The 16,813-nt window shown below is 38.0% G+C and overlaps 3 protein-coding genes, 1 long non-coding RNA gene and 1 pseudogene across 4 annotated transcripts; 2 read left to right on the top strand and 3 right to left on the bottom strand.

The window, feature by feature from the left end:
• The first annotated feature begins 4,885 nt into the window (after positions 1–4,885).
• Positions 4,886–5,647, top strand: LOC147791225 (uncharacterized). Its single transcript, XR_015422395.1, has 4 exons — positions 4,886–4,967; positions 5,228–5,308; positions 5,450–5,536; positions 5,613–5,647. It is a non-coding gene; the product is annotated as an uncharacterized LOC147791225 (long non-coding RNA).
• On the bottom strand, positions 5,635–6,373 carry LOC147791224 (glucose-1-phosphate adenylyltransferase large subunit 1-like). The gene is made up of 4 exons (XM_087126800.1): positions 6,307–6,373; positions 6,113–6,219; positions 5,979–6,039; positions 5,635–5,883 (listed from the first exon to the last, which is right to left on the bottom strand). Exons 2-4 carry the CDS (start codon positions 6,208–6,210, stop codon positions 5,782–5,784), a joined length of 261 nt encoding a protein of 86 aa, XP_086982926.1. The 5' UTR covers positions 6,211–6,219; positions 6,307–6,373; the 3' UTR covers positions 5,635–5,781.
• Positions 6,286–9,958, bottom strand: LOC147791223 (uncharacterized). The gene is made up of 2 exons (XM_087126991.1): positions 8,684–9,958; positions 6,286–7,471 (listed from the first exon to the last, which is right to left on the bottom strand). The coding sequence occupies exons 1-2, from the start codon at positions 9,649–9,651 to the stop codon at positions 6,286–6,288; spliced, it is 2,154 nt and encodes a 717-aa protein (XP_086983117.1). The 5' UTR covers positions 9,652–9,958.
• A 231-nt stretch (positions 9,959–10,189) lies between these two features.
• LOC147791222 (secreted RxLR effector protein 161-like) lies at positions 10,190–10,936 on the bottom strand. Its single transcript, XM_087126990.1, has one exon. The coding sequence runs from the start codon at positions 10,934–10,936 to the stop codon at positions 10,190–10,192; it is 747 nt and encodes a 248-aa protein (XP_086983116.1).
• A 2,304-nt stretch (positions 10,937–13,240) lies between these two features.
• On the top strand, positions 13,241–14,242 carry LOC111798232 (protein neprosin-like; annotated as a pseudogene).
• The last annotated feature ends 2,571 nt before the right edge of the window (positions 14,243–16,813 follow it).

The following is a 16,813-nucleotide window of genomic DNA, read 5'->3' as shown; positions in this document are numbered from 1 at the left end:
TAGGAAGATTGGAGATTCAAAATCAAGCTCGACAGAGGATTCCACTACCTACGCCCTCAACCGATACGTATGAGGGCAACAATTCTGATCACAACGAGGATAATCCACATGCGGTTGGTCATGGCTTGATGCGAGAGAGAGACCATGGAAGAAGGTATCATAATTTACAACAACGAGTTCCTTGTGATGATAGAATTGATCGTAATGTGGGGAGCATCAAATTAAAACTTCCCAAGTTTTATGGCAAAACCGATCAGAGGAGTACCTTGAATGGGAGAAAACAGTGGAGTCGGTGTTCAACTGTCATAATTTTAGTGATGAAAAGAAGGTACTGTTATGCATTGCTCAATTCAAACAATATGCTCAAATTTGGTGGGATAAATTGATGTCAAGTAGGAGAAGAAACCTTGAAGCACCAATTGATTCATAGTACGAGTTCAAAGAGTCTATGAGGAAGCGTTTTGTTCCACAATATTTTCAACGGGGCATGGCGCAAAAGCTTCAAGCATTGAAACAAGGACGCAAATCTGTGGAAGATTATTACAAGGAGATGGATACATTGATGGATCGACTTGATCTTGATGAGGACATAGAGGCTCTCATGGCGCGGTTTCTTAATGGGTTAAACACAGAGATTGCAGACAAGACTGATCTACAGCCTTATTCTAATAATGAGGAGTTGTTGCACATTGCAATTAAGATCGAGAGGCAAATCCAACGAAGGTGTATTCTTATAAAACTTTTCCCAATTCTACTTCTACATGGAAAAAGGATAGTAAGAACATTTATTATAAGCATGGAAATCAAGAGATTAATGAGAAGCCTCAAGCAAAATTTGAGAAAGGGGAGAGTTCTAGGACAGGAAAAAAAAAATAGAAAAGTCTAATGTTCAAAATAGAGATTTAAAGTGTTAGAGATGTCAAGGGGTAGGACACTATAGTAGAGATTGCCCAAATGCAAGAATTATGACCATCATGGAGGGAGAAATTGTTACGAATGACGAGGCACATGACGACATAAATGAGAAAACTGATGAGAGTCAGGAGTTTAGTGAAGAGGACCCTACACATATATCTTTGGTTACTCGACGAGCTCTAAACACCCACATTAAGGAGTCTAATTCAAACTCGGTGTCTTGTTCAATCTGTACCTTGTAGTGTTGTCATTGATAGCGGTAGTTGCACCAATGTTGGGAGTTCCATTCTAGTCAAAAGACTTAATTTAAAGACACAACTACATCCACGACCCTACAAGCTTTGAATGATCATGGGGAAGTATGGGTAACTCAACAAGCTCTTGTTTCTTTTACTATTGGAAAATATGTTGATGATGTTTTATGTGAAGTTGTATCCATGCATGTTGGAGATTTACTACTGGGGAGGCCTTGGCAATTTGATCGTCGGGTAATGTATGATGGGTATGCAAATTGATGCTCTTTTACTCACAACGGTAGAAAAACTACTCTTATTCCATTGTCTCCAAAAGATGTATTTATTGATCATTGCAAACTTGAAAAGAAAAGGCAAGAGGCTGATGCAAAAGTAGAGATTGAAAAAGAATCAAGTGAAAAAAAGAGCTTGAGTGAAAAGCAAGAGAGTAACACTCAGCCTAGAGGAAAAAAAGAGAGAAAAGCCAAATCAATAAGTTTGTATGTTAGATCAAGTGAGGCTAGGAATGTTTTGCTCTCTAACCAGACTATTCTTATACTTATGTGCAAGGGGTCTTGTTACTTTACTAACATGCTTAACCCTTCTTTGCCTAGTGATTTTGTTGTGCTTTTGCAAGAGTTTGAAGATTTATTTTCCAAGGAGATGCCTAGTAGTTTGCTACCACTTAGAGGGATTGAACACAAGATTGACTTCATTCCTGGCGCGCCGATTCCAAACCGACCAGCTTATAGGACTAATCCAAAGGAGGCTGAAGAGATACAAAGGAAAGTAAGTGAACTCCTTGCTAAAGGGTATGTACGTGAAAGTTTGAGTCCTTGTTCTGTTCCAATTATTCTTGTACCTAAGAAAGATGGCTCTTGGCGTATGTGTGTTGATTGTAGGGCTATAAACAAGATAAATATAAAGTATAGGCATCAATTCTCAGATTAGATGATATACTTGATGAATTGCATGGATGTAGTCTTTTTACTAAGATTGATTTAAAATCGGGTTATCATCAAATTCGCATGCATATTGGGGATGAGTGGAAAACAACTTTTAAAACCAAGTATGGTCTTTATGAATGGTTGGTTATGCCTTTTGGATTAACTAATGCACCTAGTACATTCATGAGACTAATGAACCATGTCTTACGAGAATACTTAGGTAAGTTTGTGGTTGTTTATTTTGATGACATCCTTGTTTACTCTAAATCTTTAGATGATCATATTACCCATGTACGCAATGTTTTGACTACTTTAAGAAATGAATGTTTGTACGTAAATTTAAAGAAATGTAGCTTTTGCATGGAAAAAGTGAACTTTCTTGGGTTTGTAGTTTCATCTAATGGTGTTGAGGTTGATGAGGAGAAAGTGAAGGCTATAAAAGATTGGCCTACACCTAAAAATGTAAGTGAGGTAAGAAGTTTTCATGGTCTTGCAAGTTTCTACCGTAGGTTCATTAAGAATTTTAGTACAATTGCTTCACCCTTGAATGAACTTGTTAAGAAAAATGTATCCTTTATACGGAAAAAAGATCAAGAACTTGCTTTTAATACTTTGAAAGAAAAATTGAGTTCTGCTCCCTTGCTTGCATTACCTAATTTTGAGTCTACTTTTGAAATTGAATGTGATGCTAGTGGAGTAGGGATAGGTGCTGTATTAATGCAAAATCAAAGACCTTTAATGTTCTTTAGTGAGAAGTTGACTGGTGATCTTTGAGGTATCCAACTTATGACAAAGAGCTTTATGCTTTGGTTCGTGCATTGCAAACCTAGCAACAGTATCTTTGGCCTAAGGAGTTCATTATTCATACGGATCATGAAAGTTTAAAGCATTTGAGAGTACAAAATAAACTCAACAGGCGACATGCTAAGTGGTTAGAATTTATTGAAACATTCCCTTATGTCATAAAATATAAACAAGGTAAGGAGAACATTGTTGCAGATGCTTTATCACGAAGGTATGTCCTCCTCAATACTTTATCACGCATCTCATAGCCTAGATAGTTACCTTGATCATTCTTTGGAGTCGTGGAGATCTACTATTTTATTAGGGGCCTCTAATCACATCTTTGGGTTAACACAGGTCTAGATTTTTTATCACCGCTCACTATCCTACGGTATTTTGATAAGGCAACCCTAATCTTCAATCCAACAAATCATGCTTTTGTTGAAGCAAGAACACCCGAATCAAAGTAATTAATACCTCCTTATACAAAATTCGGATCAACCAAGAGATAAGGCTAGAATTAGATGACCTCTTACGATCGAAGATCTAGAAGCAAGATTTGGAAATCTTGTTCTAAACCGAGTCACTCCACAATCAAACTTAATCAAGGCTTGATTGAATGGCTCGGATGCAATTCTACCACAAGAATTGCTTGAAACTTAGAAATGACAAATATGATGTTCCGATTTCTAAGGAAACGTCTAAATTTGAGATATCAATTTCATTCATCCACAAATTTTATTTTTACATAACAATTTCTTGGTATTTATACTCCCCACAAATGACATTTGTGGCCATGATTTAATCCCGATCCCCTTAAATCTCCATGAAAGACAAAGTCAATTTGACCATTTGACCATTCCAAACATTATGAAACTAAAAATTATAAAGTTTTCCACCCAACTTTGAAATGTTTAAGTGGCTGAGGAGACAGACATTCTTGATTCTTATCATATTCAGTCCACTAGAAATCTATTGACCTTATCAAGATTCTGCACACGCTATTGCGTCCTAATCTTATCAAAATTCTCTAGTGCTTGCGAAGCACAAGTCGCTCTTACCAATTCTAATTTCCTATGCAATGGAAAGCATAGAAAGCGACATTCATACGAAATTTTATCATAGGGGCATTTCGGTAATTTCTTCCATCGTGCATAACATACTCATCCATATTGCTCAATTTGTATTTTAATCATGCATATAATACATAAAAGACATACATACAATACATACTTAAAAAAAAAGAAAAAAAAAAAAAAAAAGAAAACTTTTCTGATGTCCTTAACATGTATTTTTGACCACCTATGTTAAGGAATGCTCGCATGCTACCATGTCCTAGCGATCTCTACAAGTATTACTTGCCTAAAGTCTATGTGGTTACTTACTTGAATGATGTTTACCTTCTTGAGCAACCTATTTCACGTGTTTGGAGCTCATGAATTTATGAAATTTCTCTCGTAGATCCTAATTCAAGCATAATTATGTTAATATCAAAGTCAAGACAAAAAACTGACAACCGGAGGTGAAACGAACAAAATGAGACTCACATGCGCTTACACACGTCGGGAAAGGCTTTTCACATGCAATTTCATGCATGGAGGTTTTTTTGTAGATCTCGGTTAGTCATTGAGTCATTGGATCGGGTTCAGGTTGCATTTTTTGTTAGGGTTGAAGGTTAACGAGTTGCACACGCAAGCTTTTGATTGAATCCAGGTTCAGGGATCGGGTTAACCTACATGCATGTCACAATTAGTATCTGAGCAATTCTCTCCGCTCAGCATTTGCCACTTGTCGTACTCAGCTTGAGACTCACTACTGCCAACGTCGTCTAACGCGTGCCTTCTCCCTTTTTGCCAACATTCAATATTTTAGAAATACGATGAGGTTTCTATTACCAATCTAATTTTTTCTAAATTTTGTAACTTCGTACGGGTATGTTGGATGATGGAAGTCCCACATCGACTAATTGGTTTATAAGTGAGGAATGCTAACTCCATTGGTATGAGGCCTTTTGAAGGGGAGATATCCTACATCTAATGACTTCGGTTCTGAAATCATTCCTGCAGCTGTGAAGGAGCATAATGTCCAAGTAAGATCACTTTCGATTAACTCTTAACGTTTCGACATTACTTAGATTTGTCAGAACCTACGAAAATCGACATAGAAGAAACTTGAAACACCCGTGTTTTGGAATCATGGATAATTTTGGGGTAATGATCCTTTATACAAAGCGGTCACATGGAATCGAGTCAGGCATAAAACCTATCTGAATCCCTCATATGTCACATTGATATCATGTGTGAGTGTAACTTCTGTTTCTTTCTTCCTTTTTGCTGTCTTATTCTAAAGGCATATATATTTAGAGACTATTGGGAGGACATTGGAACAATAAAGACCTTCTACGATGCAAACTTGGCCCTCACGGAGGAGGTGCGTTTCGTTTCTTGCGATCGGGATCTTAAGAATCTGAACTGTGGAATTAACTGAATGCCATAGTTCTCTGCTTCAAGCAATGTATTCAATTGCTTCACTTGAGTTGGTATTGATTATCAAATCCTCACTTTCTTGCAGTTTCCTAAGTTTGAATTCTATGACCCCAAGACACCTTTCTATACATCTCCTCGATTCCTACCGCCAACCAAGATCGACAAATGTCAGGTATGTCGATAAAACCAGTCTGATTCTAAGCTTATCTTTAGGACTCTGCTCTTAAGCAGCAGTTGGTGTTTTGCAGATTGTCGATGCAATAATCTCACGTGGATGCTTTCCTTCTTCTCCTTGTTCTCTCAGCCACAATGCTGCAAACGCCATTCTTCACCTGCCACACCCCAGGCAGTCTCCTGAAAACTTCACACCATTTTTCCTTCTCTAACATGTCTTCCAAACCGAGGTATTTGATCTGTTCATATAACTGTGCCATCACCGATCGTTGCCTTTTCCAGTATAATGGTGATTCCCGACCGAATGTAGAATCCCTGTTCAGGCCGATCTGCTTCTTGAACGCCCTGAAATTGACAGAGATACAGATTAAGGGCATACACAATGCTCTGGGGTTTTCAGGATTGAATGCATATTGTTGAGCTGGGTTGGATATGCTTACCTCTTTATTCATAATGATAACATCTTTCCCGATTTTCGCGTTCTTATCGATTATACAGTTCCTGAGACAGACCAGCCACCATCAATGTAGATCTATGTTGTTTAACAAGTTTCTAAATGTTTTTGTTTACTTACTTGATTTTCGTGTTTCGTCCAATCCCTATAGGAACTTTTCCCTCTGCTAGCAGAGCAGCAATTTCAGGTTCGGTTTGGTAATTGTCTGCGCCCATCATTATAGTGTCCTGTACAAATGAAGACAACAACAACCTGTGTTGGTTACAAATCCAGGTATTTGGGCTTTGTCTGAATTATAAGCTTTTTGATTTCACCTTAAGTTCGACACCGTAGTCTAATCTTGACCGCTCACCGACTATCGAATGCTGGACATTGCATTCTTTCTGAAGCATATCTTTTGTATACTTTTGTTGGCAGAGAAACAGTCCTTCATCTGTGCGATCAACTTCTAGGCCTAAGAAGTGTTTAAGCTCTCCTAGCTCTTTCATCTGAAAGCGTACTGATAAATTTTCTCTTGTTTGATAAATTTCTCTTTCATCGTCCCCGGTGATAATCAAATCGTCCACGTAGACCAACACAATTGTTAAATTTCCTTCTCTTTCTTTGATGAATAGGCTTGAGTCTGCATGCGCAACTGAATAACCACTTTGGGTAAGAAATTCAGCAATTTTACCATACCAAGCTCTCGGTGCTTGTTTCAGTCCATAAAGAGCTTTTCTAAGCTTGCATACATAATTAGGATTAGCTGCACTCTCAAATCCCTTTGGTTGGTTCATATAAATCTCCCTGTCTAACTCTCCCTGCAAGAAGGCATTCTTCACATCCATTTGCCAAAGTTTCCAATCTTTACTTGCTGCGAGTGCTAGCAGGACTCGTACGGTAGTAATCTTTGCCACTGGACTGAATGTTTCATCATAGTCTAGTCCATATTGTTGAGAAAATCCTCGAGCCACGAGTCGAGCCTTGTATCTCTCGATTGATCCATCCGGTCGACGCTTTATTTTGTAGACCCACTTGCAAGAGATGGGTTTGACATCTCCTAGTCTTGGCACTAGTTCCCAAGTTTGATTCTGCTCCAAGGCTATAATTTCTTCCTCCATCGCTTTCTGCCAAATCGAGTTTTGTGATGCTTCTTCATATGTCTCTGGTTCGTAAACTCTATCTTCTACAATAGCTGCATTTGCATACTTAGGATTTGGCCTTCGAATTCTATTTGATCGCCTAAGTTGTTGATGTGTCGTTTCATTTTTATCAGATTCGCTTGATTGAGTCACCTCTTGCTTGTCAATATCAATGTCACTTGGATTTTCAGGTGCATCGACATTTGATTGAATTTGTGTAGTTTGCTCCCCCAGCTTCTGTTGTAGAATTCCTTCGATGTTTGAATCTGGTAAGACTTTCTTCTCCGAGGACCACCATGTAGATGCTTCATCAAAAACTACATCTCTTGATGTATAGTATTTTCCACTTGTTGGATCACAGCACCTCCATCCTTTTCTTTGATTGTCGTATCCAACAAATACACACTTGACTGCTTTCTTGTCAAACTTGCTACGTAGATGGTCAGGCACAAATACATAGCAAACACAGCCAAATACTCGGAAGTAACTAATTGTAGGTTTCATATCCCATAGTATCTCAAATGGTGAGACGAACCCTAGCTTTGGTTGAGGAAGCTTGTTGATCACATGGGCAGCAGTTCGCATAGCTTCAGCCCAAAATCTTCCTGGAACGTTCTTTGCGTGTAACATGCTTCGACAGGTTTCTGCAAGGTGTCGATTCTTTCTTTCTGCTACACCATTTTGTTGTGGCGTGTTGGCACATGTAAATTGACGTCGTATCCCACACTCGTGTAAATATTGATCGAACTCATCTGACGTGTATTCTCCGCCATTGTCTGAACGTAGACAACGAATCTTCGCTCCTACTTCTCCTTCGACCATCATCTTGAATTCTTGAAACTTTGAGAACGTGTCAGACTTTTCTTTCATAAAGAAAATCCACACATATCTTGAGTAATCGTCAATAAATGTCACCATATACCGCATTCCGCTGATCGATGCTTGTTTGACTGGGCCGAACAAATCAGAGTGAATTAACTCTAATGGTTTCTTTGCTTTGAAACTTGACTCTTTGTATGGTAATTGATGAGCTTTACCATATTGACATCCAGCGCAGACAACGTCTGTTTTGACTTCAAGTTGAGGTAGACCTTTGAGCATAGATTTCTCCATAATCAGCTTCAACTTATGGTAGCTAATATGTCCCAATCTTGCATGCCATAGATCTGTCGTCTCATTCTTTCGGGTCTTGTCAACATAGGCAGACTCTGCAGATAGGACGTAGACAGACTCCACTCTTCGTCCTTCTATTGTCGGCTTTCCTATTATCTTAACATCTTGATAAACTTTTACATCTTCTGGCCCAAATAAGACATAGCTTCCTGATGTTGTTAGTTGTGACACTGACAACAAGTTCTTCTTTATACCTGGTACATGGTAAACATTATGTAGCGACACTGTATCAGACTTATTGCCAGGCATGATTGTCGTATTGCCGATTTGAGCAATTGATAACTGTGTGTTATTTGCTGTACGTACCATACGACTTCCTTTGTACTCTTTCTTGTCTTGCAATTTTCTCTGATCGCCAGTCATGTGATTTGAACATCCTGAATCAACGATCCAGTCATTCTCATAGTTGATATGGTCTTCCATTGTCGCCATGAGTGCTAGCTCGTCTTCTTCTATGGGACATAGTACCTCTGCATCCCATTCATCTTCTATCTTCTTTTTGGATATTGCCACATTGTTTTCAATGGACTTTTTCCTGGACCAACAATCTCTAGACATATGGCCATTTTTCCCGCAATTATAGCAAATACCACCAAATCTCGTTCTTTGGAAACTCTTGTTGTCGTTCTTCTGAGCTCTCTCAGGTTGTGCAATCCCTTGGTGGCTTCTTTTGTCACCATTGTATCCACATTTGGTAGACGGCCTATTATTGCTCCGACTTTCACTCGTGTAGAGTGCTTCTTCTTCACCCTTCAATGTGAAGCCTCCCATTTGTTTAGCCATGGCTTCTTGGCTGGCTAACAAATTTTCGAACTCTACAAGTGTTGGTTGAGTGGGCCATCCTTGTACAGCAGTAATGAAGCTTCGATATTCCGGTCGTAATCCGTGGATTATAATCCTCTTCATTCGAGATTCTACAATGGCGGACTTTGGGTCTAGTTCAGTAATCTCCCGACAGATTGATTTGACCTTGTGGAAGTACTGAGCAATTGTCATATCACGTTGTGTAATTGACAACAACTCATTCTCCAGAAGTTGTAGCCTCGTATCGTTCTTCTTTGAGAACAACATCACGAACGTGTCCCATGCTTCTTTCGGTGTCTTGTCATCCCAAATATGTTCTAACATCTCTTCTCCGATTGTGGTCTTCATGGCAAACATTGCTTTGCCTGCTTTGATTCTCCATTTGCGCAAGGCGCCACTGGAATCATCCTCTGGCGGCGTAGTTTCGCACCCGCCAACGATCTCCCAAAGATCCTGTCCTTGTAAATAGGACATCATGCATGTTGCCCATGTGTTGTAGTTGTTGTTGTTGAGTTTCTTAATTCCTCCAACGATTTGGAAATCACCCATCGTGTTGGCCATACCTCAGTAATACCAAACAAGTTCTTTTGACACAAGACTTGCAGAGTCACAGACTTCTCACGACACAAAAGAAACTCACTCACCACTAATCTCAAGAAATCGTTTCTGATGTGGAAGATCAGACAGAGCTGCAACCACAGAGCATACTAAGGATTCCAAGAGATCAGATAACCTACACTAACCTCGCTCTGATACCAAATGTTGAACACAACTCACTGTGGGAAACACTCGCACTCTTTATTAACACCAATCGAGAAGAGAATACAAGACACTCTGTAGAATACTTCTTCTTTTTATTGTTTTTGGATTTTTTTTGGATGAATAACCTAGGTAGGGTGGAGAGGTATTTATACTAAGAGTAAGCAATCTATATTTAACCCATCTAAATCTAGACCTAACCGATTTGAATCTAGACCTAACAAATTTGAATATTTCTCCTAAAATATCTAGATCTCTCTCTCCTAAAATCTCTACTAAAATAAATATACTGAGCTCATACAATAATTGGGCTTGACTCTATTGGGCTAGTGATGATATTTCAACACTCCCCCTCAGCACTAGTCCTCATTCGCTGCACCATGTTGAGCTGACAGCGAAAACTCTCATGTTTGCCAGTACTCAGCCCTTTTGTAAACAAGTCTGCCACTTGGTCATCTGTCTTGATCTGCTGCATCTCGATTTCTTCCTTTAGGACCTTCTCTCTAATGAAATGGTAGTGCACCTCCACATGCTTTGTTCTAGCATGAAACACTGGATTTTCTGCAAGGCGAATCGCAGATTGGTTGTCGCAAAGAAGTGATATTGGATAGTCAATTTTCTGGTGCAAATCTTCCATCAAGAGTTTCAGCCATGTACTTTCCTGAGCTGCTCCAGCCGCTGCTCTATACTCTGCTTCTGTAGTTGATAATGATACTGTTGGTTGTCTCTTGCTACACCAAGAAATTGTTCCCGAACCAAACTTGAACACATACCCAGTGGTTGACCTCCGAGTATCGTGGTCTCCTGCATAGTCAGCATCACAGTATCCAACTAGCTTGCAGTCTTTGCTTCTTTTGTACAAAAGACCATAGTCGATTGTACCTTTGATATATCTCAAGATCCGTCGAGCTGCATCCAGATGAGACTTCTTTGGACTTTGCATGTATCGACTCATAACCCCAACTGCATAAGAGATATCAGGTCGAGTTAAAGTTAGGTAGATAAGACTACCTACTAGTTGTCGGTACGTTGTTTCATCGTTTAACTCTTTGCCTTCATGTGCACAAATCTTGGCATTTATCTCCATCGGTGTTGAAACTTGCTTGCACTCTAACATGTTGAACTTCTGAAGCATATCTTGATACCATGTTAGACGAACACGACTCTCCACAATGGTATGATATTGTCCACTTTGAGCATAAGCTCTCATGGCTTTGCTTTGGGCTTCCCAAAAGGCCTCATCCCAATGGAGTTAGCATTCCTCACTTATAAACCCATGATCATTCCCTAAATTAGTCGATGTGGGACTTCCATCATCCAACACCTCCCCTCGAACAAAGTGCGCCTCCCCTTAATCGAGGCTCGACTCCTTTGGAGTCTTAGTCATTTTTGACTGCCTTCGAGGAGGGGCTTGACTCCTTTTCTTTAGGAGTTCTTTGTTCGATATTTGAGGATTTGAGGATTTACCAATTTATTGGCACGACTAAGTTTAGGGCATGGCTCTGATACCATGTTAGACGAACACGACTCTCCACAATGGTATGATATTGTCCACTTTGAGCATAAGCTCTCATGGCTTAAATGCTAACTCCATTGGTATGAGGCCTTTTGGGGAAGCCCAAAGCAAAGCCATGAGAGCTTATGCTCAAAGTGGACAATATCATACCATTGTGGAGAGTCGTGTTCGTCTAACATGGTATCAGAGCCATGCCCTAAACTTAGTCGTGCCAATAAATTGGTAAATCCTCAAATCCTCAAATATCGAACAAAGAACTCCTAAAGAAAAGGAGTCAAGCCCCTCCTCGAAGGCAGTCAAAAATGACTAAGACTCCAAAGGAGTCGAGCCTCGATTAAGGGGAGGCGCACTTTGTTCGAGGGGAGGTGTTGGATGATGGAAGTCCCACATCGACTAATTGGTTTATAAGTGAGGAATGCTAACTCCATTGGTATGAGGCCTTTTGGGGAAGCCCAAAGCAAAGCCATGAGAGCTTATGCTCAAAGTGGACAATATCATACCATTGTGGAGAGTCGTGTTCGTCTAACAGGGTACACATAGGTATTTTACCTTAAGTTTATTTTAGTCACAAAAAGAAATAATAAAGTGCAAAGTCGGTCCAGAATTTAAAACTTAAGAAATTTACCATTTCTTTAAATTCAATGAAATACTGCCTATAGATCGTAATGAACTCTAGCTTCCTGTGTGAATCTTGGGTGAAATTCCCCCAATATGAACCTAGTAAAAGTTTAGAACTTAATTTCAAGAAACTAAATTAGAAAAAAAGAAATGCTTGCCTCCGCTTCATTCATTCTTGACGGATTTGAATGGTAACACTAGAGCCGCAAATACATACATAACTCTTACTTTAATACCTTAAATTTGGAAATTTTTGGATTTTATTATTGACAAAGAGGGTGAATCTCAAGTGTAGAAGGAAAAAAAAAAATGCTTGAGAAGCCTTAGGGAACCTTGGAACCAAAATTCAATATTTATCAAATTAAGAAAAATTTAGATAAAAATCCACCGGGACAAAAAAGTAATTTTTTCTACCTTATAATTGGAGGGATCTGGGATGGCGTGTATAGAAAACAAAGAAGAGAGAGGAAGGGAGAATTTCGATTTTTGTGGAAGGAGGAAAAAGAAGAAAGTAAAGAGGAGGCCAATCAGACACTTTAATGAAAAAATTGGCAAAAGATTTATCTCTAGTCCTAGTAAAAGGATCAATGAGTGTCAATTTTTGTTGTAGGATTGTTCGATTTGACTACGATGTTCCAGGAAAGGATTCTTACAAGTTTTGTATTGAAACTCAACCATGATTTGTTTCAGAATTAGATTCGAGAGATTTATAATTTCGATAAGAAAATATATTTTTTCCAAAATTTGAATTCAATTATTATGGTCTCTATCTTTCTAGAAATTACAAAAAAATGGCATCGAATTAGTTGATTCGAGATCTTTATTTTTCGTGAAGAAACCAAGTCATTTCTAGTTAACAATTGGAAGATAAAAAGCAATCCAAAAAAATAAATTGAAATGCGTCACTCAACGAAATCTAGAACAATTGACCGTTTGAAAATCGACCGTGGATACATAGCTGCTGGCGACGAGAGAGAAGAGTATTAGCAAAAAGTTGAAATGTATCAAAACGTGGAAGGAATGATGGGTCAACCAGTCAACGAGGACGTGTTGTGAGACACCACTTTACTCGATAAACCGCACACGACCGAGTCTACCCTCTATAACTCATACAGTACCAAAGAACTGTAGTTCGATCCGTGTGCTCAAAATTCTATACGACCTATTCACTAACCAACGACACGCATCCCACGACTGTACCTCCGCCAGACGTGTGGTAAACGCGCATAGAGAACATCTTTTGTGCTTGAATATCGCATGGTATGGGCATGTAGAAAACTTCTTTGGTGCCAGTACTACGGAGCCTAGGCAAGCATGACCGTATGGAAGTCGCGGGTCAACTATCCATTCGAGTTCAGCCTCTCACAGATATGGCTCGTCTCCGGTACATTCCCACATGATCTCAACAGCATTGAAGCTGGGTGGCAGGTAACTTTCTAAACCGATTCAATCTTCTAATCCATACAAATTTTAATTCTATGCCTAACTTTTCTCTACAGGTCTACCCGAAGATGTATGGAGACAACAATCCAAGATTCTTCACTTATTGGACAGTAAGAACACTAAAACACAAAAATTAGCAACCAAATAAGATTGAAAATGAAATGACGGTAACTTTTTGGATGAACAGTCCGACGTATATCAAGCAACAGGCTGCTACAATTTAATCTGTCCAGACTTCGTTCAAACCAACCGTAGAATCACCCTTGGAGCTGCAATTTCTCCAACTTCCTCCTACAACGGCGCATAATTCGATATCAGCTTACTGGTTTGGAAGGTAACCGATTTCAATTTCATGCATTTTCTTGAAGATTGTGAGTCCAAATTGAATTGGGGGTTGTTGTTTGTGGTTGTTCAAAGGATCCGAAGCACGGGGATTGGTGGTTGGAATACGGGTCGGGTGTGGTGATCGTGTACTGGCCGGCATTTTTGTTCACTCACCTTCGAAGCCACGCAACGAAGACACAGTTTGGCGGAGAGGTAGTGAATAAGAGGTCGTGGGGATTTCACACGGCGACGGAAATGGGGAGTGGGCATTTCGCCGGCGAGGGGTTCCGAAAAGCTGCTTATTTTCGTAATATGAAGGTTGTGAATTTGGATAATAGGTTGATTCCATTGTCGGATTTGAAGGTTTGGGCAAATAATCCAAATTGCTATAATATTCAACCTCGAAATGATAGAGTTTGGAGAAATTACTTTTACTATGGAGGGCCGGGAAGAAATGTGAAGTGCCCTTAATTAATTTAATTTTCTCGTGGGTCAATTTGGGGTTTTTATTATTTTTTTTAATTTTATTTTATTTTTATTTTTTATTTTTTTTTTTTTATTTTTTTTTTTTTTGTCCTTTCAAATTTAGATCACCAAAATTAAAGAACAAGGGACCATTGTAAATTTTTTATGAAAGAAATATAGAGTTGGACTATGGTTGTGATATTTATTAAAGACTAGCATTTAACTTGTGGAGACCTCTTGCTAGCAAAATAAAAGTGTAAAAATATTTTGATGGGAGAGAGTGAAAATAAGCTAAAGATAGGAGATAGAGTGAAAAGACCGCTAACAGGATCGAGATAAAATCCCATTTAAATAGAGAATAAAAGAGGGAATGAAAATACTTTATAGGTGGAACAGTGCGGAATGAGAATGTGAAAAGACCTAATAAATAAATTATGTCGAGATAAAATCACATCTTGATAGTTAGAACGGGGCAGAATGAGAGTGAGAAGAGAGTGAAAAAACCCTAATAGTTGAAAAGGGTCAAGATGAAATCTTATTTAAACAAAGAATAAAAGAAGGAATGAAAAATCCTTGATAGGTAAACGAGGTCGAGACATGAATTATATTTCTCATCTTCATCTCCTATCCCTTTCCAATCACCACTTTGCACCACCCTTTATAAGTATAATAGATAAAAAAAAAATTCTCTCACTCGAATAAAAAAAAAAAAAAGTAGAAGATGATAATTACACTAGAATAGTTCAATAAATACTCCTAAGCAATTATGAAAAACTTAGAACATGCAATAAATCACCGGAACAATTTCGAGATAAAACAGGAAAGAGTTAAAAAATATAACACTATAGTTTTTTAGTAGGTTAGTCAAACTCGACCACCTACTTCAAAGCGGGAACAAACTTTACTCTTTCCTCGAATAAGAGTCCAACCGTTACACTGCTCTTTTTACGAATTCAAGAGCAAACTCAATCATTTCCACGACTTATGATCAAACTGGTACAAGTATTTCAATTTTGCAGTAACACACCGCAACTCTCTAAAAAAAACAGTAGATTCATAATTTGATAACTCAAATAAGACGGAGAGTCACCATGAACACTCTTGTACTCTAGTAAAAAAACTATTGGAAATGATGTGTTAAAATATAGAGAAGAGAATGAGTTTAAGAGAAGTGGCAAAAATAGTTATTAATATTGTACCATACAAAAAAAAAAAAAAAGAAAGAAAGAAAGGTGAACTATTAGAACATATCTTTCTTAATTTTCATCAGCTTTGTAATCATAAAAAAGAACAATTGAAAAATAATAAATTAAGAATGACATAATGGCTCGATGAGAGTATGCTTTCAAAAATTATAAACAAGATTATAAAATTCAACAAGATATATCACAACCAATAATACCAAACTCAAGCCTATTTTTGAAAAAATTTATTGGATTAGTGAAAATATCAGCTAATTGATTAGTAGAGCTTACAAAATCAAGAATAATATGTCAATTTTGTACCTGCTCTCTAATACAATGATGTCCAAGTCAATATGTTTAGTTTTAAGAACCATGAATATGATTTTTGGTTAAATTGACCGCAGAATAGTATCACAAAATATTGGCACACTATCAAATTTTAATCCAAAATCACCAATAGTTTGTTTCATCCAAAGAATTTGACCACAACAACTGCCAACCGTAATATATTCCGCTTCAGTAGTAGCTAAGGCAACCGAATTTTGCTTTTTACTAAACCAAGAAACTAATGAACTGCCAAGAAATTGAGGAGTTCCACGGGTACTTTTACGATCAAGTAATTTTCTAGCAAAATCCGCATAAGAATATCCTACCAATTTAAACTCAACCTTTCTATGATACTACGCTCCTAAATTAATAGTCTCAAGCAAATATTTAAATATTCTTTTAATTGCATGTAAATGAGATTCTCTGGGACAAGATTGAAACCTAGCACAAAAACATACACTAAACATAATATCGGGTCTACTGGCGACCCAATCGTACTTATATAAGATTTAATATCCACACATTTACCGTTTTCATCCTTGTCAAGCTTAGTGGATGTGCTCATTGGAGTTTTTGCAATCTTACCTTCGTTGAACTTGAATCTCTTGAGTAAATCTTTTTAGTGTGTATTTCTCTTATTTATGAAGATACCGTTTTGAGTTGTTTGATTTGAATTCCAAGAAAGAAACTAAGCCCTCCCATCATACTCATCAACTCACATGATATAAAGAAGGATTAGTAGCCTCTCAATTTCTTTAATTTTAACGATAAGAGTAGTGTCGAGTTTATCCATTTTAAAATCATTCCCACTAAGAAAATTAATAAGTCTATCGTACCAAGTTGGAGCTTGTTTTAAGCCATCAAGAGCCTTTTAAAACTTATATGCATCGGAGGAAAATAAAAATTTCCAAATACAGGAGGTTGTTCTACATAAACTTCCTCCATAATATAACCATTTAAGAACGCACTTTTCGCATCCATTTGATACAATATAAAATTTTCGTAAGAATTAAAAGCGAGTAAGATTCTAATAGCTTCTAATCTAGCAACGGGCGCAAAAGTTTCTTCATAGTCTATACCTTCTCTC

Source organism: Cucurbita pepo, chromosome 9, assembly GCF_057944985.1.
Source record: "Cucurbita pepo subsp. pepo isolate OVF chromosome 9, ASM5794498v1, whole genome shotgun sequence".
NCBI lineage: Eukaryota > Viridiplantae > Streptophyta > Magnoliopsida > Cucurbitales > Cucurbitaceae > Cucurbita > Cucurbita pepo.
The sequence above is the reverse complement of the archived record's forward strand: the minus strand, read 5'-3'. Positions and strand labels throughout refer to the sequence as shown.

What these genes read in the sequence shown, in the direction of transcription:
- LOC147791224 (XM_087126800.1), bottom strand. Translation starts at nt 6,210, where the DNA reads ATGATGGGCGCAGACAATTACCAAACCGAACCTGAAATTGCTGCTCTG. An exon ending in GGACGAAACACGAAAATCAA is followed by an intron (nt 6,040 to 6,112) that starts GTAAGTAAACAA and finishes GGTCTGTCTCAG; the next exon opens with GAACTGTATAATCGATAAGA. An exon ending in TTATCATTATGAATAAAGAG is followed by an intron (nt 5,884 to 5,978) that starts GTAAGCATATCC and finishes TGTCAATTTCAG; the next exon opens with GGCGTTCAAGAAGCAGATCG.
- LOC147791223 (XM_087126991.1), bottom strand. Translation starts at nt 9,651, where the DNA reads ATGGCCAACACGATGGGTGATTTCCAAATCGTTGGAGGAATTAAGAAA. An exon ending in GACCATATCAACTATGAGAA is followed by an intron (nt 7,472 to 8,683) that starts TGACTGGATCGT and finishes ATGGAGGTGCTG; the next exon opens with TGATCCAACAAGTGGAAAAT.
- LOC147791222 (XM_087126990.1), bottom strand. Translation starts at nt 10,936, where the DNA reads ATGGAGATAAATGCCAAGATTTGTGCACATGAAGGCAAAGAGTTAAAC.